The sequence below is a fragment of the Sciurus carolinensis genome, chromosome 1, assembly GCF_902686445.1.
Source record: "Sciurus carolinensis chromosome 1, mSciCar1.2, whole genome shotgun sequence".
Classification (NCBI taxonomy): domain Eukaryota; kingdom Metazoa; phylum Chordata; class Mammalia; order Rodentia; family Sciuridae; genus Sciurus; species Sciurus carolinensis.
The window spans coordinates 200,998,910-201,023,698 of record NC_062213.1 but is presented as its reverse complement, the minus strand read 5'-3'; the positions used below and the strand labels follow the sequence as shown (position 1 = coordinate 201,023,698).

Sequence of the window (24,789 nt, the reverse complement as noted above, 5' to 3'; positions counted from 1 at the left end):
CACCTGACGCCACCACACGGGGGACCAAGCTCCCAGTACCTTTCAGGGACAAAGCACAGCTAAACCACAGCGGGGACCAGGAGGCACAGAGAAGCGTCAGAGGTTGCAAACTGCTCCTCTTGCCTCAGTCTCCCGCCCCGCGGAGCTTGAGAGAACCGTGGGGACAGAGAAGCATACTGTAGATAGGATGGTCAGGGTCCCCCAGGCGGTGACATCTAAATGAGACCCAGGGATGAGGGAAGAAGAAGACCCCAGCCACACAAAGAGTGCGTCCTAGAAGACACAGCTGCTTCCCCAGGAGGGACTCTGCACCGCCCTGGCCAGAGCCCAGAGGGTGCTCAGAGCCCAGTGAGAAGCCGTTACTCACACCATTAAAAGCGCCCGTTAACCTTGAGCGAGACCTCAATTAGCAGCAAGGTCTTATCTCCATCATTAACCTGGACGTGGGAGGGGAGTGTGGCGGCAGCCACATCTGAGTTTCCAAACGCCCTGTGACAGTGACGGTGAGGTGCCGGAGGCTGGTGACGCCGACTCCCGGGAAAGTCGGCTTGCCCTTCCTGGCTTCTTGGCAGCTGCTCTGGGGGAAAGCCTGGCCACAGCAGCCAGGGGCTGGCCTCCAGGGCCGCCTGATGGGTGGCCTCTGCCAATTTCCGTGGTGTAAACATTCCTGCCATGGTCAGCTTCGGGCCACCACTGGTGTCACTGAGAACTGAGCTGGGGAGACACGAACCCTGATGCGACCCTGCCTGTGACCCAGTTCGGGAGCACCCGGGGCAAGTGCCCTTCTCCGTGAAGTGGGGGTTAAATGAGATGACAGGAGTCGTGGCGGGGAGGGCCTGCCGAGGCTGGTGATGGAAGGCGAGGGCTGCCGGCAGCCGGGAGAGAGGACCAGGCCCCGGGAGGAAGCTGGGGAAATGCCAGAGCGGGAGGGATTGGACCTCACTTAATCACCTGGCCGGACCTGGCTGGGGGCGGGGATGGGGGACAGGGCGGGACGGTGACCTAGGAATCTATTCCCGCCCGGCCAGTGCTCAGAACTGCCACCACCTACGGGGAGCTCCCGAGGACCAGGACCAGGTGGGGCTGGCTCAGCCCTTGTGTCAGCCACCAGCCGCAGGCACGGCCGAGAGCAGAGGTGCCGTGTTTGCACGTGGGTGAAGGAGTGAATCCGGAGGCCTCCCCAGACGCAGTGGCTGCTCCTCCCCACGCTCAGCATCCCCAGGACACAAACCTGTCCCCGCACGTCCCTGACAGGCAGCCTGAATCACGGCCGGGCCCTGGAACACACCGCCAGCCAAGCCACCTCCTGGGACACGGGGACAGTGTCTTGGGGCCTGCACGCAGGCCTGCAGAGCTGAGTGAGAGCAGGTTAGAGACAGGCCCGTGATTCATGGCGGCAAATGCCCGGGAAATAAATATCGCGCTGCCCTGGCGCGTCCCGTCCAGCCTCTAATATCCTTCCCGCAGGAAGAGCCTTATTATTCAGAGCCCATGGTGACAGGCATCGAGTAAATCAGGAGGATGGAGATTGCTCCCTGGGGAAATTGGAGGTGGCTTCTGGTGGTGGCCACTCTTCAGGGGCTGTGTGAGAGTGGCAGGGTCACATGGGGGGAGTGGGGACCAGGGTGGGCATGGGAGGAAACGTCCATCTTCCCTGCTTCCCATGCAGCTCTCCTGATTGGGGGTGCCCCACCCTGCCCCCCATGTGGTCATGGTGAATGGCAATGTCCCCAGCCCCCTGTACCAGCAGTAGCCTTCCTGGGACAGAACCAGCTCCCAGGAGAAACACACAGAGGCACCATTCAGGGGAGGCTCCGTTCAGATGGCCTTCTGGGCCCTGGTCCTTCCCAGAGCCTGCACACCACCCTCAGGTCCCAGATCCCGGGTTCAAATCCAGCCTTCCAGGCTGAGGTGGGTAGGAAACAAATTCGCCCATAACAATGATAATAAACCACCTCTGTTTTCACAGCTTCAACACCTGATTCCTTCCTATTAGCCTGGCACATAATAGCCCGTCAATAAATATTTGTCGAATGACTAGATGAATAAATAAAGGTCGTGAGGAAGAGTCTGCGGACCAGATCGGGCTCGGCACGTGCCTCTCACCTATTTCTCAGCCCCTTTTGCTCCTGATCTTCCCGAGGCCTCACATCACTTTTCACCACAGCAGGAATATAATTCACCGGCCACACTAATTTCTAGTCTCTTGCTTTGAGCACTGCTTCATTTTTCTCTCTTTTCTCCTCTTGTCAAAATGACACCCCATGAAGTCCTTTCCCTGCTTCAGAGGGTGGGCCTCAGGCACAGCACGATTCCTGTGTCCGCTGACCTCCAGGACAGCAGACTGTCCTTTATCCCACCAGGCCCCTGGGTAGCTCGTGGTCAGCATCGCAGATGCGGGACGCCAAGGAGATGCCCTGGGTGGGAAGGCTTCCTGTTGCCTGGAGACCCCCTGAGGGATAAAGTTCCCCTGACCAATGTCTGCAGGGCTTGGCGGAGAACAGGAGCCACACACTTGGTGACCGTGAAAGTCCCAGTTCCAAACTCTTCAAGGTCAGCGGGCTACAGTGCAGCCAGCCCCACTACCTGCCACTCCAGCAAATCTCGCTCCTAATTATATCTGAATTATGCAAATCAATACCAACGTCGATAGACGATTTCCTCTAACAAGTTGAGAACATGCAAGGAGCGAGTCCTGGGGAGATGGAAACCCACCTAATTAGGAGCGTGTTTCTCTGTTTTTCTCTGGGCCGAGGGAATAACGGGCAGCATGAAAACCCCAGAGAAGAGAAGGTCAGGGGACAGCGCAGGGCAATGGGGTGGACAGGAGTTCTCAAAGATGGGCCGTAGGCTGAGGTCGTGCAGGGTGCAGCACCCGGCACAGGACAAACCCGGGATCTCGGCGGTCCTTCCACCAAGCTGCTGAAGCCGGAACGGGGAACCCAGGAATGCAGAGTGGGCGTGGCCTCTGAGCCCTGGACAAGAGGGAACGAGGTCCAAGATGTCCGTGAGGAGCCCCTGGGCCGTGGAGACAAGCCCTGGTAGACCTATGGTGGGGGTGAGCAAGGGACTTCGGGAGCATGGGGAGCTGGCCTAGTGGGTGCTGAGGCACAGCCTGGACACTCCTGGAAGGCTCCCTGCAGATGGTGACCATGGGCTGGGTCATTACTGGTAAGTAGTGGCCAGTAAGACATGGCTTCCCCTGGCACAGGATTCACTGTGCCGAGGCCTGGGGACATGGCAGGCGTGGCCTTGCCTTCCAGAGGCCCTGAACATCGGCCAAGAGACTGGGATTTCACCCAGAAGGGACACCCTGCGAGACACAAGACCTGCCGTGCGCTCGGAAAGGCTGGCCCACAGCTGGCGGAGGAGCAGAGGGAGCCCAAGACAGGAGGCTGAGCTGGGAGCCTGGCCGAGCTCCCAGCTCCCAGCTCCCAGCCGGAGTCCCCCAGAGGGACCAGAGACGTTATTAGTCGCTCCCGGACACGGCAGGCCACGGTCCATTTGCTGCCTGTCCTGGTCTGTTTTTGAAACTGTGAAATGAGCCCCAGTCTTCAAGACGGCCACAATAACCATCCTGATTCTGACATTTAAATTACAGATGGCATTTTCAATTAAACAGGCGCTCTCAGCAGGTTTAATTTAGCTATCAGTTATGGTCTGTTCTTTAAGTGCTTTAAAAAAAAAAAAAAAAAAAAAAGCCAGCGGCAAATTCTAGGTCTCACTGGAGAAGTCAGGAGTAGGGTCCCCAAGACGAGCACCACTCCCACCTTCCAATCCCACGGGGACCTGCACAGCCTCCGGCCAACCAGACACTGCACGGTCTTCTCGCGGGCGTGCCCAGCGGCGCTCAGGAACCGCCGCCTGCCCAACTTCCAGCTTCAGACGCAGGCAGCAGCCAGGGGTGGGCGCTGTCACAGGGAGCAAAGGCCGTGCCTCTCCCAGCCGATTAGAAAAAGCAGTCAATGGAGATCCTGGAGCCAGGCCAGCTCACATGGCGGTCCTTTCTGTCACCCACCAGCGGTGTCACCTGGGCTAACCAGCCTGCTGAGGCTCGTCTCTCAACTGTGAGAATTGAGACAGGGCCGGGGGCCAGCCTGTGTCCATGCCCGCACTGCCCTGGCTGGTACAAATGCTGACAATCTGCGGGCCTCCCTCTCGCCTTCCCTGGGGACAGGGACTGTCACACCTGCCAATTTGGAGCCCTCCCTCCAGGGATTCCGCTCATCAGGTGACGACGCTGGCGGGGTGCTGTCCGCGGTGCTGAAGCACACCTGTCCCCTGGTCTCTGTTCCCGGTCAACTGGCTCTGACGTCCTCACCCCACAGCGGCCGCAGCAGATAACCTAGGAGCCCAAATCTCCCCCAAGGCTCTGCCTCCCCATTTCTCAAAGTGTCTAGGGCCTGGGTTGGGGCGCGGAAGCACCCAAAGGAAAAGGGTCAGGCCCCTTTTCTGCCTGCAGCCCACAACGGCCCAGGGAAACCCACACACCCTTTGGCTAAGCCAAGTGCAGCCGCTGGGCTCTGGCAGGAGTGTCTCTGGGGCTTTGGTGGGATGAGGTTGATCCCGTTCCTTCTGGGGGCTGGCCACGGGGTAGAGGAGCTCTGTCCTGGCCAGGGTACACTGGCTCCTGGGATCCAGGGACCGGCCCTGGAGAAGCATCCGTGGTCCCTTGGAGTGGGGGTGTGGGTGTGTGCTGTGCACCTCCACCCAGGGGCACTTAGGCTGAGGAAGGGCAGGGCAGGGTTGGTGCCCCACACGATGGCCCCAGCGGTGAAGGCCCAGAGCAAACCAGAAAGCCCCTGTGTGTCAGGTCAGGCCTGAGCACCCGAGTCTAGCAGGCTGGGCAGACGTGCAACCAAAGACTTCAGCAACGGGGGAATGGGCAGGACGAGAGGCTCAGCCCCACCTCTGGGAAAACACCACCTCCAAGTCTAAATGTTAGGGTGCACCCAGAGCCCCAGGGCAGGGCTTCCTAGGTGGGGAGATTCTGAACCCGGCAACTTTGGCAGAACATTTGTAATTCACAAGACACTTCCCAGCCAAAGTGAGCCCTTCCATGGGGAAGGAAGCGAGGCTCAGAGAGGTGGGCCACGTGCCCCAGGTGCCCCGGGAGAAGGCAGCAGCAGGTGGACCTGAACTCTGGGCTTAGTGCAACCCAGTCCCCAGGCCACCTTGATCCAGAAGGCAGAAGAGCCAGCCAACTACAGGTAGGACCAGTGCCCTCTCAGGGCCCAAGCACAGGGGCCAAAGCTACAGCCATGGGGACGCAGGCTGGATTCCAACAGGCTGTTGGCACGTGTACACACCCCAGCCAGCCTGTGACTCGGAAGAGCCCTGGTGGTGCCTCCCGCACAGACACCCAAAGTTCAGAGAGGTCTGAAGCCTCACCCAGAGTCACACAGCCAGGAGGGGTGGAGCACGGCCCTGGTTTCCAAGCCTGAGCTGGGGACTTGGGTGCTTGTCCACCTCTGAGAATCCCAACTCTTAGTCCCTCTGGCTCCAGGGGGTTCCCTGGTGGGCAGGGGCCCTGCAGTCTGATGAGGCACCTGAGGACCTGGAGATAGAGGCCATATGCTGGTCAGCCCTGGCTCCAGTGCCTTCTATGCCAGCCCCCCTCCCTGCCGGGGTTCTCCTCCCTGCCCCACCTCCATCCAAGGGACACAGGGTGGAGGCTCCTCTGCTCCCCAGACACGTCACCCAGGGACAAGGCAGGAAAACCCCCGAGAAGCTCTCAGGAGACCCTGGATTCTTGCCTCCAACTCTGCTAGTCTGCCCGTCTGCACCTGGGAGGGGCAGGGCAGGGGTGTGTTCATGAGAACCCCAGGAAGCAGCCCAGGGACTCCTCTCCTCCCCCTCCTCCTCCTGCTCCCCCTCCTCCCCCTCCTCCTCCTCCTCCTGCTCCCCCACCTCCCCCCCCTCCTCCTCCTCTTGCTCCTCCCTCTGCTCCCCCTCCTCCTCCTCCCACTCCCCCTCCCTCTGCCCCCCTCCTCTTCCTCCTGCTCCCCTCCTCCTCCTGCTCCCCCTCCTCTCCCTCCTCCACCTCCTCCTCCTGTTCCCCCTCCTCTCCCTCCTCCTGCTCCCCCTCCTCCCCCTCCTCCTCCTCCTCCTGCTCCCCCTCCACCCCCTCCTCCTGCTCTCCCTCCTTCAACACCTCCCCCCATTCCTCTCCTCCTCCCCCTTCCCCTTGCCCTCCCCCTCCCCCTTCCCTCCCCCCTCGGCTCCTGGGAGTGAGGGATCCGAGCTCTCTGGACGGGGTTACAACACACAAGGGCAACTGCGGTATCATAACAGGACTTCCTATTGGGGAACAGCAAGCGGACACCCAGTGTGCTGGAGACCACAGAGCCTGGCCAGGTCGTCTTGACCATCCCAAGGTTCCCTGCGTGAGGGACTCAGGGCGGGTGGGGTGGAGGAGGCAGGGGTGCCTGAGGGGAGCGCACCGAGGGGCGAGCACACAGCCCCCGCCCTCTCTCCCCAGCCAGCCCCCAGCCCTGCAGAGCCGCAGGCGAGGGACGCAGCCCTCTCCCTCCCAGAAGCCCCTGCCCCCTCGCCAGCCCTGAAGCCCTGCTGGAACCCTGGGAGGAGCTCCTGCTGCAGGGCTCCCCCTGGGGCTGGCTCCCCTCTCCTCCCACCTCACCCCGGAACTGCCGCCTGTGCAGGGGCTGGCGGGGGAGGCACGCCCCTCCCCGGGCCTGGCCGAAGAGCGCTGGCCTGGGATGAGCCCGGGGTGCCAGGGAACACCCCTCCCTCCAGCCAGGACCAGGAGGACGCTGCGGCCCCTCAGGGAAGCCGGGAGTAGTTGTCGCCACAACCAGGCCAGGACGGTGAGAGGTGGACTCCACGTCAGGGTCCCCACCAGGACCAGACCCTCTTCTGTGAGCACCACAGTGTCTTCCCCTTCTCTCAGTCACATGGCCCTCACTGGGGGACTCCCACCTGGCCCTGCCCCTCAGGGCACCACCTCCGTCACCGGAACCAGCTCCGAGGTGGAATTGTGAACCCTCGGACTCCCTCTGGGAAGGTACAGCCTGGGGGTAACTCAGTCCCACAGAGAACTGAGAGACGAGGGGAAACCTGAGTTCTCAGCACACTTGGCAGAGCCTCTGGGTCCAGCTATACCTGAAAGAACACTGAAAGAAACCTATAGTGGGATTCTTTGTTATGTGAATCCCAACCTTTGCTTCACTAAGCCACTTTGATCTGCACTTCTGTTGTTGTAGCTAACAGAGTGGCAATCAGTACAAGGATGATAATTAGCCTCATTTTTTAGAACAGGAATAAGAGGTCCAGAGAGGTTAAGTTACTTGCTCCAGGTCACACAGCTGTAGATAGGCAGCAGCTCCAGAGCAGAAAGCCCCCAACCCTAACTTGTTCAATCTGGGGTTCCCTGAGGCGGGTGGAAGGATGCAGGGGCATTTTTAGTAGGACCCAAAAGACAGGGATGTGTAGGTAACAGATTGCCATGGTTACCAGCTCACAATGTGACCACAGAGAAGCAACCTCACCTCTCTCAGTCTCCGTCTGGGACCATACCATCTCCTTTTTGCAGAGTGCAGGGGACCCTGGGGCAGCAGGATGGCTACCTCTTGCCCCCCAGACCTCTTCCCTGAGCCCCAGCTTCCCAGCCAGGCCAACAGAAAGCCCGGGAGGCCGTCAGACACCCCCACCAACCCGCACGCTCCACCTGGTTTTAAATGTCTCTCAAAGACCAAATTCAATTTGTAGACCTCCACCAGCTCCGCAGTGCAGGATCCATCGGACGGGAGCCTGCGTTTGGGGGATCATTCATTTCTCCCAGCGTCGGAGAGGAGAGTGATTGATCTGGGGGGCAGACGGCTCCTCCGCCTCCTCCCTCCCTGGGACAGTCTGATCTCAAAGGCAGACCCGACTGTTAGGTCAGAGGCACAGCAACGAGCAGGAGGGGGCTTCTGCCTTAATATATTGGATTATTCCACTCGGTGGTGACGAACAAGGTCTAATCCCCTAGAAACGCCAGCTGAGAAAATCGCTCTCCCGGCTGCTGCTTTTTCCTTCCTCCTCTTCTTCTTTTTTTCAAAGACGTCTTTGTCTCCTCGCAGCTTTGAGGCCTCTCCACAACCTCCACGCTCTGCCCAGCACGTCCAGGTCCCCGAGGATGGACACTCTGCTCAAGTCACTGTGGGGCCCAGCAGCCCAGGAGAAGGCCAGGCAGGGCCGCCCCTCCCGAGCAGCTGCCGTGAGCCCTCCTGCTCTCCCTCGGGCCGAAGCCCACTGGCTGCCTCCTCCAGGAAGCCTTTCCTGACCAAGGCCCAGGGCTCCCAAAACAGAGTGTCCCCCGCAAGCCTTGGCTGTCCCTGCAGAGGTCGGACCTCTTCCTTCTACTGGACAAACGTGTCTGCCCCATTCGGTGACCAGCCTCTGACTCTCCGTTCCTGTGAGCTTCGTCAGAGCCTGGGAGGCGGGAACCCAGACTGTCTGCACTTCGCGTGAGGGAACGAGGTGCCAATGGCTAAGGGACTTGGCTCAGCCCCAAACCAGGAACCCGGCCTCCCTGCCAGTACGTGAGCTCGCATGGGGACGGACCAGGGGCTCCCTGTCCATAACAAGGGGTCCGGCACACAGAAGGTGCTCAGTAAGTGCCTGAATAAACGCCTTCGCATAGAGCGCCAGCCCTGAGGCCAAGACAGTGTGGTTTGTGGGACACAGAAAACCCCGCCAGCTCCACCCAGCCCTCCCCCAGGCTCCCCCAGGGCTGGGAGCAGCGAGGGGCAGCCCCTTGCGTGGGGAGAGGCCCAGGGTGACACAGACCTTGGCTGATCCAGCTCTGCAAAGCCCTCGCTGTGTAACCCAGGTCAAGGGCGCGCCTCTCTGAGCCTAGATGCAGCTCAGCCTCTAAGAGGGAATGACAGGTGCTGGTGTGCGCAGAGGAGTAGATAAGGCCACACCCGAGCGGCACTCTGAACGCACCTGGCACGTCACCGAGACGTTTTATAGACTGTGACGTGGGACTGTGTGATGCTGTCGCTGTGCTCAGAAAACAAGGCGACCTCACTGATCCAGGCAAATGCAGCGAGTGCGGCGGCTGGACAGGAAGCAGCCCCCCAGACGGCGCTCAGCCCCTTCCTTCCGGGACTGGCCGGGAGGGCCACACAGCACTGGCCGAGGCTTCCCTTGGTCCCAGCGGCACCCGCGCCCTCCACGGCCACGAGCATGACGGGCAGGAGCCAGACCCAGACACCGCCCGCTGAGCCTCCGCCTCCTCCTGGATAGACTGGGAGGCAGAGTGAAGGCACCTGCGGGCTGGGCAGGTGGCCGCTCAGCCTCCCTGACTCCTGGACTCCCGGGAGAGAAGGGAAAGGGGAAAGCAGAGCAGGGAGGGGGCCAGAGACCAGGGCATAAGTTTTGTTGGTCAAAAGTGACCCCAGAAAGGCACAGAAGGGCCCCAGGTGGCCCGCGATGATGTGACCAGGTGGTCCAGGGCCTCAGGAAGCAAACACAGGACCCCGTGGAGTCTCCCCCCATGACTTACGAGCATCCTGTGTGTGGATCGCTCCATGCTCTTCACATCCCCTTCCTTGGCTCCAGCCCCCATCCCCAGTCAGGCAGTTCTTCCTTATGTCTTACTGAAATCTTTCCTGCTGCGCCACCACCAGGCTGAAGCACTAGAAGCACCCCCAGCCCTACCGTACCCTGTCTGCAGAGCCGATAGCGGCTCTGGCTCAGGGCGGTAATCCTGCTGACAATTAATTGGCTTTTGTTGGAGGAGAATGAATACCATCTCATCTTAATCTTCTTCATTATTCTCCTTGTTCAGCAGAGTCAACACAAGATTAGGTTTAAATTACGGAGAAAAAAATAGCGAAGTCATTAGTCACCAGGAGATCAGGATCGGATCTGCCTGAGTGTTCTGTGTTCCCTGTAGGCGAGGGGAGCCCGGGGAAGGCCCAGGACCTGCAGAGAGGGACGGGGGTCTAGCTCCTGGGCCCCAAGGGGCACCAGCCCCTTCCTAGTCTTGGAGGACCCAGGCCACGGAGGACACAGCCTCCTAAAAGTTTTTCTGCAGTCCTTGTGGTAAGAGCACCTCCCAAATCCAGCCACCAGGACCCAGCCTCAGCCCCCAAGCAATGGAGAGAGACATAGCTTTGGTTTCAAACCCCGACCAGCAGGAGCTGCCTCCTGGGCAGGGCGCCCGGCCCGGGGATTGCCGTGACACTGCTGACACCCAGTGGCGCTCAGAGGAACGGAATCTGCCTCTCCTCCCTGACAGGCGCGGCGGCGGTGCACGCCTGTGATCCCAGCGGCTCGGGAGGCTGAGGCAGGAGGATCACGAGTTCAAGGCCAGCCTCAGCAAAAGCAAGGCCCTAAGCAGCTCAGTGAGACCCTGTCTCTAACTAAAATACAAATAGGGCTGGGGAGGTGGCTCAGTGGTCCAGTGTCCCTGAGTTCAATCTCCCTGTTACCAAAAACTCCTCCAGCCTCACCTTGCACAGCAAATGAATCAGAAGGGAGGAGGGACTTTCCCCAACCCAGAAACGTTAACTCGAGGTGTCTGCCAAGAAACCTAAGAGGAAATCCATTCGACCTCCTCTGGTCCCTTAACCAAAATGACCCAGAGACCCCAGCACCCCTCCTGCTGCCGGGGGATAATGTCATCAGAGAAGCCCGGGAGCCACCGTCCTTGTCATCTCCGACCCGCCCCCTCCCTTCGGGCCCTGGCGTCATCCCCTGCTCTGTCCTTCCTGCCTCAGTGGTGACCTGGTCAGGACAAGCTGGAGGTCCCGCCCTGCCCACTCACTGGTCATCCGACCCAGGCAGGTCCCCACATCTGGGAAGGCCAGCTCTCTCTGTGAAATGGGGACGTCGTATCTAACAGACAGGATGAGCCATGCCAGCCGTGAGCTGGCAGCCAGGAGTCCCCAGCGAAGGCCCGGCGTCATTGCCACGGCCACTGTCAGCAGCAGCAGGGCCAGCGTCACACCCGGTGCAACCTGCCGCTCTTGGAAAGTCGCTTCACGGCCTAAGCTTCTGATATCTGAACCCGCCACACGGGGCTTCTGATGGGCAGAGCAAAGGTTCCTCCGGAAAGGAAACTGATATGGTAACTGCTTCCGACAGCGTTTACAGCTTATTGGGCAGAGCACACAGTAGGTCCTCAGGAGACCCTCTGGGTTGCCTGCCCGCCTCTCTGCTCATGTCAAGTCACTTCCCTACTCACCCACTGCTCCAGCCAGGCTGGCTGCTTTTCTGACCCATGAATAAGCTCCTTCCCACCCCAGAGCCTTTGCACTTCTGCTTCTGTAACATTCTTCCTCAGGGAAATGTGCACAGCTGATCCTCTTCACCATTTGATTCAAACGCCAGTGTTTTTAGAGAGGTCCTTCCTGATCACCTTGGTCAAAGTAGCACTCGCCACTTTGTTCACTCACTCTTTACTTCGTTTACTATACTGTAGAGGTCAAGTGCCTAAGGGGCTGAGGAGACACCAAGCTTCAGCTGTGTAGCCTCAGGTAAGTTGCTTAACCTCTCTGCTTCAATTTTTTCATCTGTAAAAAATGGAAATCATAACATTTCCACTTTGTAAGATTATGATAAATCTGCATAGATAAAGCTCTTAGAGGAGTGCCTGGTGTGCACGTCGTGGTCGCGAGTTGGTAAGTGTCTGCTTCTTTTATTCAGTTGTCGCCTTCGCTTCTCCATCTAGACCATAGATCCCAGGAGAGCAGAGGCGTTGCCTGATACTTATAAGTGCTCAAGAAAGATGGCGTGAAGGTGCAGGCCTGTGTGCTCTCTCCAGCTCCAACTGACCCCACTGTCCAGGGAGAGCCTCGTGTCCCCACTGAACAGCACACAGGTTTTTCTTACGCAGGCTGATCTCCAACTCCCAGTGACATTCACATGTGGGGCCAGCTCCGCCCTCTAGGGTGGGAACAGGACAACTGAGCCCTTGAAACCTGGTGCCCCTGGGTTGGGCTTGTGCTTCTCCTGTGACTCGAGGGGTCAGTTCTGGTGCTCAGTCTCCTCTTATGTAGAAGGAAGTGGCGGCACCCTCTCCTGTCCCCAACTGTGACAGGGTGGAGCGTGGCATGTCAGGAAGTGCTCCGTGCGCTCTGAGCTGTGTGGGCGCCTCCCCTGCAGCACCAGCCCCTGGACAGCTCCACAGCAGCCCCAGCCATCCGGTCTCCCTGAACTCAATGCCCTGTGAACCCACCTGTCCCTCCAGTGGCCGACACTCGTGGACAGTGGGCCTACAGCCCATCATCCGGGCCCCGCAGGCCTCTTCTGTGGGGGTCATGTCCAGCAGCCTCCGGACTTCTGCTCCTTCCTCTGAGACCAGGCGGTTGGCTGGAGGTGGCCCTGCTGGAGCCGCCCCCTCCTGCCCACCCCAGCCAGCCTCCCTGATGGCTCTGCCTCTCCTGCCCATCATCCGTCTCTGCCCCAGAGGCCGGTCCTGCCTGGTTTCCCTGCTGCCCCTGGTGCACTTGGCTTTGGTTGCAGGCCACATGCCCAACTCCTATAGCGGCCCCTCCGGCCAGAGTTGCGGACCCCGGGGCCTCTCTCCTGAATGCGCAGGGCCCTGGTACTCCCCCGCAGCACCTCCCACGCCCGTCCTCCCAAGTACCGCCCCTACGCCTGGCCTCGTGCCCGCTTGCAGCCTCCTTCACAGCCCAGGTGGGCTCCAGCCCTCTCCCCGCGCAGCCCCAGCGATGGCACGTGCCCACCCTGCACCTCACCCCAAGCTCCGCCTGGCCGGCTGCTGTTTATTTAAACCCAGGAGCTTCTTCCTTCACTCACCCCCGTCCCTTGTGACTGGCAACTTGGGAGGGTGTGGACTGGGCCTTCCCTTCCACCCTGGGCGTCCTCTAGAAAGGATGGGGGTTCCCTCCAAGGGCTCTGCTTTCCCCTGAGGTCGAGGTCTGTCTCCCCACCAGTGTGAGGCTGCTCCCATAGCAGGAATGGCCCAGGACACAGCACCCCATGTAGCCAGGTTGCAGGTTCTTCCTGGAACAGCCTGCCTGGTCCTCAGGGCTGGCCCCTGGGGTGCCAGGATTGTGAGGGAGAAAGCTCAATCAAGGGCCAGTGGCTGCCAGGCCTGGCCTGAGCCCTGCCGTGACCCAGACCGGCAGGTGGCGCTGGGCTCAGGGTCAAGGCAGAGCTGAAACCAATCCCCCATCCAGCTTTGGGGTCTAGAGGATGCTATTGGGCTACATTGCGGAGCCATGAGGCAGAGGTTTCAAGAATTCCCACCCTGGCCCCAGCCAGTTACCCACGGTCCTTGGAAGGCACTGGGTTCAAGAGCCACTGGTTCAAGAGGCCAGGAATCCAGAGGCTGGGCACATAGCCTGGCACGCCCTTGTCCCACTCCTCCCCAAACCGGTGACAGGGGTCAGCCCCTGGACAGGGCCTGGAAAATGACCATGAGACCAGAGACGAGTGACTCCTGTCCAATCCAACACTGGGCATGAAGGACAGCTTGAAGCAGCATGAAGAAGCAGGGACCCCAAATCCCAACCCACCCCCCCATCCCACTCTCCTCCATCCTTGGTCCCACAGGAACCCACCCAGACCAGGTGCAGCCACCACGCCACCCTGTCTTGCAAAATGGAGTTGGGGGGACAGCAAGGCCCAGCCCCGCCCAGTTCTGGCCTCTGGGCAGCTTGGGTGTCAGTCAGGCGCCAGGCCCCGCTGGCCACCCCTTTCGCCTCACAATTCCAGTCTTTGTCCGGCCACTCTGCCCGGGCCAGGCTGGCTCCATACCAGCCCAGGGGCCCCTGGAAACCGGAGCAGCTGGAGCCCCACCAAGTATTTTTCCAAGCTGGGCCAGGGGCCCTCCGGAGACAGAGAAGGATGGGAAGGGGGAGTGTCCATTCAGCCGTTGTTCATTCATTCCTTCCTTGGACAAATAATATTTATTTTGCACCCACTTTGTGGCAGGCACGGTGCTGGGTGCGGGGATTCAGCAGCGGGCCCGCGCCCCCTGGGATCTCACACTCTAGAAGCGGCCGGCGACGACGAGGCGCCGACAGAAGCAAACGCAAGCCAGCAAAGTCCCCCCGCCGTCGGGGCTGGACTTGTGCACGGGCGGCAGAGCGGCGGGTGTCAGGCATGGGCTAGGCGAGGGTGCTACGACTAAGTTAAGGCCTGTCCACCCGGCCCGGCCCCAGGGCGGCCGGGGGAGCCGGAGGGCGCACTCAGGGCTCCACCCACACGCCGCTGTTGGTCATTCGGGCCCCGAACCAGCCCTTCCAGTAGACGGAGTCCTGGCCCCCGTGCTCGAAGCGGACGAAGCGGACGCCTGGTCCGTAGTCGGTGAAGGTGTGGGAGATCTAGGGAGGGGGAGGGCGTCAGCCTCGAGGGCCCTGTCCGGCGCGGTGACCAGCCTGCAGCCGAGTTCCGGGGCTCTGCAAGAGCGCGCGCCCTCCACTAGCCCGCGACCCCCTCTCCCAGCCCCCGAGTGCCGAGGGCGGGGCTTCCAATGCTCCGCCCCCAGGGCCCAGGCGCCGCCCCTCGCGATTCACCTCGACCCAGCCGCCGCCCTCGCTGTCCTGGGGAACCGCCACCTGCCCGCTGTTGAACTCGGCCAGCACGTCCTCGTGCTCCGACAGCAGCCTCACCGTGAGCTCGTACAAGCAGCCCGCGTCGGTGCGGCTCGAGTACCTGCCAGACAGAGCGCAGCTGGGGACCCGCCTTACGCCCAGGATCCCTGCCCCGCGGGTGTGCGACCAGTGGCCCGCTTCACAGATCAGGAAACCGAGGCCAGACAGAGAAAGGAACTGGCCCCCAAGATCCAAGCGCAAGGACTAAACCCCAAGTCGGCCAAAGCCAGCTCACAGAGTCAAGTTTGGTTCCGACGGTGACGGACTACACGCCTGTGCCAACGTTTGAAACTCAGGCGGAGGTGGAGTTCCACGCTTTCCCACGAACTTGGAAGCTGTCAGCGCTTGCAGCTGGGGCCCACGTGATCACAACACTAGAGGGGATGTCCGAGCGCTGCCCCCTCGACTTTCCCCTCCCCATCCCGGTCCAGCGGGTCCGTAGGCCTCTCACCAGTCCTTCACCACGATGGCCGGCTGGGTGGTGTCCAGCAGCTCCTCCCAGTACCCCTCCGCCTGCAGGTCAATGACTTGGGCTTTGCGACACCACCTGGAAGAACTGGAGTTAGGGCGCAGAGGGGCTCCCCTCCCCCTCCCGCACACCCAGTCTCCTTACTCAAAGGAGGAGGCGAAGTACTTCGTGACGCTTGCGTCGTGGGTGAATTCCACCCCACTGTCTCCGGGCAGCTCCTCCACCCTCCAGCCGTCCCCACCGTGCTCCACGTCGCACCAGCCCTCCAAGTCCTCTGTAGGGAGGGACACGATAGCCCCACCCTGGTCCCCCAGTGCCTGCTGAAGCTGTGGCAGGGCTGGCTCTCGCCATTACAGTGGGGGACAGGGCGGACGTGGTACTTTCATAGCGTCGGGGGTGGGCAGACGATGGGGAGTGCAATGGCGGGCACTTCCTGATTCTCCCCGCTGGAGGGCTGTCCAGAGGGCCACTGAGGGGGCCCGGCCCTGGGGAAGAGGCCCCCAGGAGCAGGTGGCCGGGGAGCTCTTAGTAAAAATGTTGACGGGGGTTGCTCGGTGCCGGGCACTGGGCCAAGCACTGGGCCAAGCACTTCATCTCCGTGACCCTGAGGGGCTGGCACTGCTGCCTGTTCCCCAGGCGCGACCCGGGGACCTCACCTTCCCCGCACGGGTTGCGCAGCAGGTTGCGCCGCCGCTTGCTCAGGAAGTAGAATTGCTGCCAGTGGTCGCGCTCGTTGTCCGCGCCGCCCTCCGGCACCAGCCCCTCCTGCTGGCACTTGAGCAGCCACAGGGGGGCGCCGTCCACCAGCTCCTTCCAGCGCAGGCACACCAGGCGGCAGGCCTGCACCAGCTCGGCGGCCGGCAGCGCTGCCAGCACGCGCAGCAGCAGCGGCTCGGGCAGCTCCGCCAGGTACGCGGCCGCCGCCTCCTCGCCCGCCGCCGCCTCCTCCCCAGGCTGCTCCTCCTCGGCCTCCACGCACGCCTCCTCCGGCTGCTCCTCAGGGCTGGCCTCCTCCGGCTGGCCCACGCTCTCTGTGGGCAGCAGGGGGAAAGGCGGCTGTGACCCCCCAGATAGTCCCCCACCCACCCCGGGGCAACCACAGCTGGGGACAGAGTTTCTGTGACTCCAGACCAGCGCGTAGGGAGGAAACCCAAGGGGGCACAACCAGACGGGTCCCCTAAGTCTGAAGAATTGCCTCCTCCGTTTCCCCTGCCTGGCCTGAAGCTCCATCCCTGAACAAAGGACAGCAACCATCCTGTGGTAACTGATGACAACCTCTCCAGTCCTCCTGAACACCCTCCCGGACCCCTGCGCCCCTCACTTCCTCCCGGAAGCCTTCCCAAACTTCCCCTTAGGACATCCACTCAGCCCAAGTACAGAGGCCTCCCAAGCTGCCTAGCTTTGGGGGATGATGACTTGATAAACTCCTTTTTCTGCCTTAGACTTGTGAGGGCCAGAATCAGACCTCCTGGGAAACAGCTTCCTCCCGTGGGCCGTCATCAGGACCCCACCTGGGGCTCTCAGGAGCTTGTGTTTATCGGGCACTTAGCAAGTGTCAGGTGCTGTTTTTAAGCATTCCAAGTGCACAGAATCTTGAGACTGTGGCTGTCCCTATTTCATTGAGTGACGGACAGAGAGGTGAACCTGCCCAGAATCGCACAGCTAATAAGTAGCTGGAACCTACGCTGGAGCCCAATCTGACTCTAGAGCCAGCTTTTATCATCATGGTTCCAAAATAATGTGTTGGATTATTTTGTAGGCCCAGTTGTGGTTTCGATTTTCCAGGTGCAAATGATCAGGCTCAGAGATGTGATGTGACTTGCTAAAGGTAATATTAAGTTAGAGGACAGGGAGATCTGAAGACTAGGGGCTGGAGACCTGGCTGTCCCCAACCAGCTGTGTGACTTGGGGATGGGAAACACTATATCAAACAAGATGTACTAGGGACTTGGGAAAGGAAGTTTTCTTCACCCCTTCTTTTCCTATCCCTGGCCCTCGGTTTCCTTGTCTGTGAAATGGGGTAATCACTGGGCCTGTCCATCCAGATGGTGCTGATGTTCAAATCCCACAAGGAGCAGGGGAGGACACTGTGAACTGGAAGGCAGAAGGCAGATGTCAGCAGTGGCTGCTGGACCATCTCTTGGATCCCAGCCACCTCTGCTGGGGCACGGAAGCCTTGAGTAAGCAGATGCAGTGCCCAGTAGCTCTGGAGGAGGGAGAGCCAGTTGTGGGGAAGACAGGAGCCACTCTGGGTGATGGGAGGCCACCCTCTCAGACCTTGGATGGGGAGTTCCTGAAGGTTGGGCCCTGGAAAGCCAAGGTGGTGGTGGCAGTAGACCTGGCACTGAGGGAAGGGACAGGTGGCAGAGCCTAGACCCAAGTTTGGATGTCACCAGCATCTCCAGCTGTGCACCTCCTCATGTGCAGTGGGCGTGCACACACACAGTGAGGCCCTGGAGAAGCTGAATCGGGGTTGACCCCTTTCTCAGAGCTCAGAGCACACAGTGAGGCCTCAGCAACTCCGAGAACCTTACTAAATGCTGCACTTTCCCTTCTTTGTAATTAGCATTTTGGGGTCACATTTAATGATGTAGGGATTCACCCCTTCCCTTTGGCAAAGAGGAAACTGAGGCCCAGAGAGGCTAAGCAGCTTCTCTAGGTCACATTGCAGAGAGGAAAATGCCTGGCCATTCTGCTGACCACAGCTCTCTGGGGAGCTGGGACCCAGTGTCCTTGCCTCTCCACACACCTGCCCTGCCCCGGCCCCAGTGGACACCTGATGCTCCCTCGAAAGGTGCACCTTGCTCAGTCCTCTCTCCTGGCCCCCAGGCCTGGCACTGAGGCCCCAGATCTGATTTCAGCCCCCCACCCCCACTCTCGCTCACACAACTCCTCACATTGTTGTGGTAGGAAAGTTATCTGGGCCCTGGAAGCTGCTTCCAGGCTGATTCACTCACCTGGTTTGGGCCCTGGAGTCCCAGGGAATAACTGGACCCTGGGAAAAATCAGGAGCCAGTTCTGGGCCCGATAAAGGGTGTGGCATGGGGTACCACAGACTGGGAGGCGGGTGCAGGAGCCGGAATTTCAGGGCCAGGAGAGGGGGCTGGCAACCTGGGTGTGCAGGGTAGCCTGCCAAAGCTGGGCCCGGTGAGGAAGGGGTGAGGGCAAGCTGCAGACAGGTCTTGTCCCCATCCTGACTCAGCAGGCAACCCCTACAGGCCCAGCAGGAAGTTGGAGGAATGGGGGAGGGTCTTTGGTGCCAGGAAAGATGACTGGGCAGTCCGGAGAACCTGAGGATGGCCCAGAGTGGTCCCCAATTCTTCCTCAAGGTTGATCTAGTCCCCACTGGGCATCCTGTCACCCAGGTTGGGGGCAGCCCCTCCAGAGGAGGGAAAGACAAATGCGGGGAGAGGCTGGTAACCCCAAGAAACCCGAGGGGTTCAGGCAGCTGACGAGCCAGAGCTGGCAAATGGAAGAAGCTGATGGAAGAAAAAGGCCCGCGGGCTCCTCCAGCCCAGCCCCCAGCCCCACAAGCCCTCAGGAAGCAGGAGGGCCTGTGGGAGTCCAATGCCATTTTGGAACCCAGCAGTCCTCCCTCCCTGCCTAACGCCTCTCAAGGCCTCCCGCCTTGACACTGTCCCAAGGGATTTGCTTGCGTGAAAGTTTGTGCGCCGGCTCTCGGGGACCCCTCGCTCTCCGAGGACCCTCTCGGGGGCACTCGCCCGCCTGCCCTGTCTACCCTCCCGGGCTGCAGCGAGTGGGTCCAGGCGGCAGCTACCTGGGTCACCGTCTCCGTCCATCGCTGCGGAGCGCGGTCGCGGGAGGAGGAGCCGGAGCGCTGCGGGCTGCCGAGTCCCGCGGCGGCGCTGCTCGCGTCTGGGGCACCCGGGCGGCAGCGCCTCTTAAAGGTCCCCGCGCCCGCCCCGCCCCGCCTTTGGCCCGGCGCCCTGCCGCCCCGCAGTCCCCGCGTCGGGCCGAGGCCTGAGGCTGCCGAGTCCTGGGTGGACCCGGGAGGCCGGCAAAGGTCAGGGTCGTTTTTGTTTTTTTTTAATTGGGGGGATGGGGGTCCGAGGGGGGGTGTCGCGTAGCTCGCCCCTGCGGTGGCAGCGGGAGGCGGTGGCGAGGGGGCAGGGCGAGTCTGGGTCCTGCGGGGCGCGCGGCCCGGGCGGAGCTGGGGGCGGGAGGCTCCTTAGGCCCAGCGCAGGTAATTTTCCTACGCCGCGCGTCCCCCGCCGGAGCGGCGCGGGGAGGGGAGCGGGCGGCGGGGCGGAGTCTGGCCGCGGGGCGGGGCCTGGCGGCGGGGCAGGGCGGGGCCTGGCAGGCCGGGGCGGGGCCGGGCGGCCGGGAGGGGAGCGGGCGACGGGGCGGAGCCTGGCGGCGGGGCAGGGCGGGGCCTGGCAGGCCGGGGCGGGGCCGGGCGGCCGGGAGGGGAGCGGGCGACGGGGCGGAGCCTGGCGGCGGGGCGGGGCCTGGCGGCGGGGCGGGGCCCGGCTGCATCCTTAGCAATCGCAGGCCTAGGCTGCGCATCCCAGGCGGACCAGCGAGATCGCGCCGCGGCGGACGAGCGCAGGTGCCCCGCGGGTGGGGACGCGGCGAGCCGTGGGGAGGGGGCGCAGCCGGGGGCGCCTGGCGGCGAGCTCCGTGGCTCCCGCCGCGCCGCAGTGCGCCCGGGGAGGCCGGGCACCGACCAGGCCCAGGCCGCGGGGTTTGTCCCGGCGCCGCGGCGCGGCCCCCAACCGCGACAGGGTCGGGAACCCGAGCTGGGGTCGCCATGGATGCGCAGGGGTCCGAGCTCCGACTTTGGGAATGGGGGGCTGCAGGCGCGCTGGGTGTCTGGGGCTGAGCCTCCCCATGGGGGTGGGGGCGGGGAGATAGAAAGGGCCCTGGCCGGTCGCCCACCCTCTCCAGCTAGACAGGCCATTTTCTCTGTGATCTTGAGAAAGCCGCTGAGCCCTTCGGACCTCCGTGGACACAGTGATTATTGTCCCCAGCGCCTTCCAGTCTCTCTGCTTCTCTCCTCTGGAGGGTGGGAGAGGACGAAGGACAGGCCCAGGAGGTCTGCAGCCATGTACTGTTATTTCTTTCTAAATATGGGCCTGTTGAAAAAGGCTGGCCCCAGAATGGAAGAGGATTGGGCTCCTTCTCTCCTCTACCCCTGACTGTGTGATCTTAGGCAGTTCCTTCAACCTTTCTGGCCCTTCCTAGTCTCCCTAGAGGCTGTCCTGAGGAGCCAGTGGGGGGGGGGGGGGACAGCTCACCTTGTATTGAGCATCTGATGTGTCCCATGCTCCTTGGATGCCCCATGACCCCTGGAAGGAAGGACAATTCTTGGTCACATTTAGAGGAGGAGACTGTAGTTCAGACAGGCACAGTGACTTTTCTGACATGGTCAATGGCAGCTGGGATGGGAACCTCCACCACAACCAGTGCTGCCAATAATGGTTCGGGTCTGTAGTGCGACTTTTCAAACACCACAGCGGGGCGTCCGGAAGCTGCCGCCATGGCCGTGGGGAACATCAACGAGCTGCCCGAGAGCATCCTGCTGGAGCTCTTCACCCACGTGCCTGCCCGCCAGCTGCTGCTGCGCTGCCGCCTGGTCTGCAGCCTCTGGCGTGACCTCATCGACCTCGTGACCCTCTGGAAGCGCAAGTGCCTGCGAGAGGGCTTCATCACCGAGGACTGGGACCAGCCCGTGGCCGACTGGAAGATCTTCTACTTCCTGCGCAGCCTCCACAGGAACCTGCTGCACAACCCGTGCGCTGAAGGTGGGTGAGAGGGGGTTTGCACACCCCCAAACACATGACAGTGCTGTCATGTACTGACCACTGGTCAAGTCCTTCAATGCTCTCACCTTAACCCTTGGAGGTGGGTACAGTCCGGGCACCCATTTTTCAGGTGCACAGACTGAGGCCAAGGGTGGGGTTTCTTAATCAACTCAAATTGCTTCTCCGGTCACCTTCCCTAGGAAAGGAACTGTTGTCCAGTTGGGACTCATTGTGCCCAAGACACAAGTTGGAGGCATGTGTTGTTGGCCTCCTTTGCAGATTCTAGGCTGGGACTGTTGGAATGGTCCCGAAGGACATGGGCTTCTGCTTATGGAAGAGGGGATGTCCAGTCTCTCCAGTGTGGTGACGCCACAGGCAAAACGAGGCTTTGACCACCACCCCTCCTTCCCTCGCCATGTTGTAACTCGTCATGTGGACCCTGGGGTGGGGTGGCAACCTTGTTCTCTGTTCCATGGTCACATTCTGGTGCTGTGCACAGCTTCCAGGTGCCTGCCTCCCTCCCTCCCCACAGCATTTGGCGAAACATGGCCCAGGAGCCAGATCTGGCCAAGGAGGGAATAACCTTATGGCTTTTTGGTTTTGTTTTGCTTTGTTGCTTTTTGGGTTTTTTTTTTTTTTTTTTTTTTAGTACCATGGATTGAACCCAGGGCACTAACCACTGAGCAACATCCCCGGCCCTTTTTATTTTTATTTTTTTAGAGACAGGCCTTGCTAAGTTGCTTAGGGCCTCACTAAATTGCTAAAGCTGGGTTTGACCTTGTGATCCGCTTGCCTCAGCCTCCCAAGTGCTGGGATTATAGGAATGCACCACCATGCCCAGCTAATCTTATGTTTTTGAAGGGTTATATAAAAAAGGGGAAAAAATGTGATCAAAATAGTATGTGGCCCACAAAAGCTAAAATACTGTGGCACTTTGCAGGAAGCATTTCCCATTCTGGTCTTGACTCCAGTTTACAGAGAAGACTAAAACTCAGAGAGTGAAAGTAACTTGTCTGAGATCACACAGCCCAGTATTAGTAGAGCTTGCTTGAGACCAGAGTCTGGGTGGCCCATGACAGAGAAGAGGTCTGGTGGGTTTTGTCCAGGCTCTCAATGGAAATCACTTGCCTAGGCTCGGGACACAGGAAGCAGCTATGCATGGAGCAGTATCCATCTGCAGTGACCCACAGCAGGGGCTGGAGGGGGCTGCCGAGACCCAGGGAGAGCAGTGGGCAGGAAAGGGCACTTGAGAGAGGGTGGCCGCTGAGGGTCTTCCCTTCATGGTAAACCTTGCTTTCCCATCAGAGGGATTCGAGTTCTGGAGCCTGGATGTGAATGGAGGCGATGAATGGAAGGTGGAAGACCTTTCTAGGGACCAGAGGAAGGAGTTCCCCAATGACCAGGTCAAGAAATACTTCGTGACTTCTTATTAGTAAGATCTGGGGGTCTCAAGGCGGGGGGAAGCCCGAGTCACTTCACCCTGGGGGTCTCTCCTGCCCCGGGGAGGGACAGTCCCAGCCCTGTCCCACCCCTCCACCCGCCCCCAGCACCTGCCTCAAGTCCCAGGTGGTGGACCTCAAGGCTGAAGGGTATTGGGAGGAACTGATGGACACCACCCGGCCGGACATCGAGGTCAAGGACTGGTGAGTGCCTGGGGCGAGGGTCTGGGGTGGGGCCTGCCGCTCTGGCGCCCCACCCCCACCCTGCCCCCCTTCTCCCAGGCCCTCACGGGCCCTCCTCTGCCCACAGGTTCGCTGCCAGGCCAGACTGCGGGTCCAAGTACCAGCTGTGCGTTCAGCTCCTGTCCTCCGCGCACGCCCCTCTGGGGACCTTCCAGCCAGACCCAGTGATGATCCAGCAGAAGAGCGACGCTCGGTGGAGGGAGGTGTGTGGTCTGGGGGCAGGGGCAGGCCTGGGCTCCATCCCGGAAAAGGAAGGGGGTGGAGCCCAGGAGCTGGCAGAGCCGCCCAGGATGTCTTCAGAAGGCTGGGCCCCACCCCAGCACTGGAGAGAGAAGAGACAGGAGACCAGAGAGGCCCAGAGAGGCTGCTACAGAGTCCCTGCTGTGGCTAGAGGGTCCCCGCTCCCAGCAGTTTAACTTAAGGTCTTTTTGATTCCTTGTCTGTCACCGCCACTCAGCCTTCCACTCTGCCATCATCGTGTGAGACAGCTTTAGAAAGCCCGCAGGCACGCAGGCACGGCTGCCGGTCACACTTCATTTACACAAACAGGCGGTGGTCCTTCCAGCTGTGACTGGGACCCCGATCTAGGCCAGCGCCGTCCCACAGAACTTGCTTCAGTGCTAGAGGCGGTGTCTTCACCGTCCAGTGTGACGGTCAGTGGCCACCAGACCACTAGCCCCTTAGTAAGAGCCAGCTCCTGAATGATTGAATAGCCGGATTTTTAATTCCATCTAATTCTCATTCTTTTTGATTTAAATAGCCACATGTCTGGCCATAACTATATTGAAAATCCTTTGGAAGCTGACAGTTTCAGTTCCTTTGGGCCCAGTGGACGGGGCAGGATTTTGCTCCCTTTTGCAGATGAGGAAACTGAGGCCCAGAGAGGGGAGATGGTCTGCCCCAAATCATAGCAAGGAGGAGAGCTCTGGGTCCATCCCAGAGAAGGTGGCCCACTGCTCCTCCCCAGCCCCCCATGGTGTGCCCCAGCGTCTGCCTGACTGCTGTGCCTGCCCCGTCCCCAGGTCTCCCACACCTTCTCCAACTACCCACCCGGCGTCCGCTACATCTGGTTTCAGCACGGCGGCGTGGACACTCACTACTGGGCCGGCTGGTACGGCCCGAGGGTCACCAACAGCAGCATCACCATCGGGCCCCCGCTGCCCTGACGCCCCCTGACCCCCCGTCAGCTGAACCCTGACTGGTAAACTGCTGTCAGAGAAGGGCTGAGCTTGGGAAGGGGAGGTGGAAGCCAGGTGTCCCCCGACCTCCGAGTGCATCCCTGCCCTGGTCAACTCTTCTCTGTGGAGCCCTCTGGGTCTGGGCAGCTGTCACGTGCTGTGGGGCCAGCTCTCCACTGAGGCCCCAACCCGAACTGCAGGGGCGGCCTGACCCCACCCCTCCAAGAGATGGAGCCCGGGGCAGGGCGGGACAGGGCGACCCCGGCTTCCTGGAGAGTGGGTCTCCAGCTCCGACCAGTCCACCTCTGTGCCTCTCTCCCTGGGCCCTTTCTCCCTGTGTCCTTTGGGGGCCTTTGGAGCAGGGGCAGGTAAGACATGACAAATTTGTGACAGTCTTTAGTAATGACAGATCTGAAAGATGACAGATCTGAGAAGCAGAGGAAGGCTCGCCAGCCACCTGCCCTGTGGCCACCCCTGACCCTCACTGCCTGCCCGCTCACCAGAGGTGGCTTGGCCTGAGGCTCAGACCTGGTCTGAGATGACAGGCCAAGCCCCAGGTGGGGTGGGGTGGCTGTGGGCTGGGTGTGGGCTGCCCTTACCGTCACCAAAGCCTGCAGCCAGGTGGGTACCTGGGGACAGGGTGGCTCAGGGTAGGCGGGGGCAAGATTAGGACATGTGAACCCTGGATGAGTAGGGTAGACAGTTTTCAGGAACCAGCTGTCCACCTCCAAGCCCTGGCCAGGCTCCCTATGGCTTGGAAATGATTCGAATTTAAATTTGCCCCCCCCTCGGAAAATAAAACCCACCCACCTGGCCACACACCTGCCCCTGCGTCCTCCTGAAGGACAGCGGTGTTCTTCTGACCTTGCCTACTGCATGCTGCCAAATAAAGGGTGTTTCAGCCCAACCTGTGCTCTGTGGCTTCTGGAGGGAAAGACGGACTTCATGGGTGTCCTGCCTGGACCTGCAGAAGCTGCATAGTGGCTTCCGTACAAGGTGGAGAGGAGTCGCCATTTCTGGAATCAGACCATCACAGAACCAGATCATGGGGCGAGACCCCTCAACAGACTGCATTTCCACAGCTTCCGGGTATCACCAGTGTCCACGGGACTGGGGGCC

The 24,789-nt window shown here is 60.9% G+C and overlaps 2 protein-coding genes across 4 annotated transcripts; one reads left to right on the top strand and one right to left on the bottom strand.

Annotated features, from left to right (window-relative positions):
- Positions 1-13,858: 13,858 nt before the first annotated feature.
- Positions 13,859-19,225, bottom strand: Fbxo2 (F-box protein 2). The gene is made up of 6 exons (XM_047548909.1): positions 18,824-19,225; positions 15,702-16,076; positions 15,190-15,319; positions 15,028-15,123; positions 14,499-14,637; positions 13,859-14,306 (listed from the first exon to the last, which is right to left on the bottom strand). Exons 1-6 carry the CDS (start codon positions 18,843-18,845, stop codon positions 14,172-14,174), a joined length of 897 nt encoding a protein of 298 aa, XP_047404865.1. The 5' UTR covers positions 18,846-19,225; the 3' UTR covers positions 13,859-14,171.
- On the top strand, positions 18,940-24,309 carry Fbxo44 (F-box protein 44). Of its 3 annotated transcripts, none has more exons than XM_047548981.1 (6): positions 18,940-19,069; positions 20,523-20,810; positions 22,116-22,242; positions 22,358-22,453; positions 22,560-22,695; positions 23,515-24,309. In XM_047548981.1, exons 2-6 carry the CDS (start codon positions 20,546-20,548, stop codon positions 23,656-23,658), a joined length of 768 nt encoding a protein of 255 aa, XP_047404937.1. In that variant the 5' UTR covers positions 18,940-19,069; positions 20,523-20,545; the 3' UTR covers positions 23,659-24,309. The 3 variants fall into 3 exon arrangements, with proteins under 3 accessions (XP_047404937.1, XP_047404929.1, XP_047404947.1); XM_047548973.1 differs by lacking the exon at positions 18,940-19,069 and adding an exon at positions 19,512-19,615; XM_047548991.1 differs by lacking the exons at positions 18,940-19,069; positions 22,358-22,453 and adding an exon at positions 19,512-19,615 and having other exon boundaries at positions 22,116-22,213.
- The last annotated feature ends 480 nt before the right edge of the window (positions 24,310-24,789 follow it).

Coding starts and splice junctions, on each gene's coding strand:
- Fbxo2 (XM_047548909.1), bottom strand. CDS start 18,845: ATGGACGGAGACGGTGACCCAG. Junction 16,077..18,823: donor GGACGGAGACGGTGACCCAG/GTAGCTGCCGCC, acceptor TGCTGCCCACAG/AGAGCGTGGGCCAGCCGGAG. Junction 15,124..15,189: donor TACTTCGCCTCCTCCTTTGA/GTAAGGAGACTG, acceptor CAGTTCTTCCAG/GTGGTGTCGCAAAGCCCAAG.
- Fbxo44 (XM_047548981.1), top strand. CDS start 20,546: ATGGCCGTGGGGAACATCAACGAGCTGCCCGAGAGCATCCTGCTGGAG. Junction 22,454..22,559: donor GACATCGAGGTCAAGGACTG/GTGAGTGCCTGG, acceptor CTCTGCCCACAG/GTTCGCTGCCAGGCCAGACT. Junction 22,696..23,514: donor GCGACGCTCGGTGGAGGGAG/GTGTGTGGTCTG, acceptor CCCCGTCCCCAG/GTCTCCCACACCTTCTCCAA.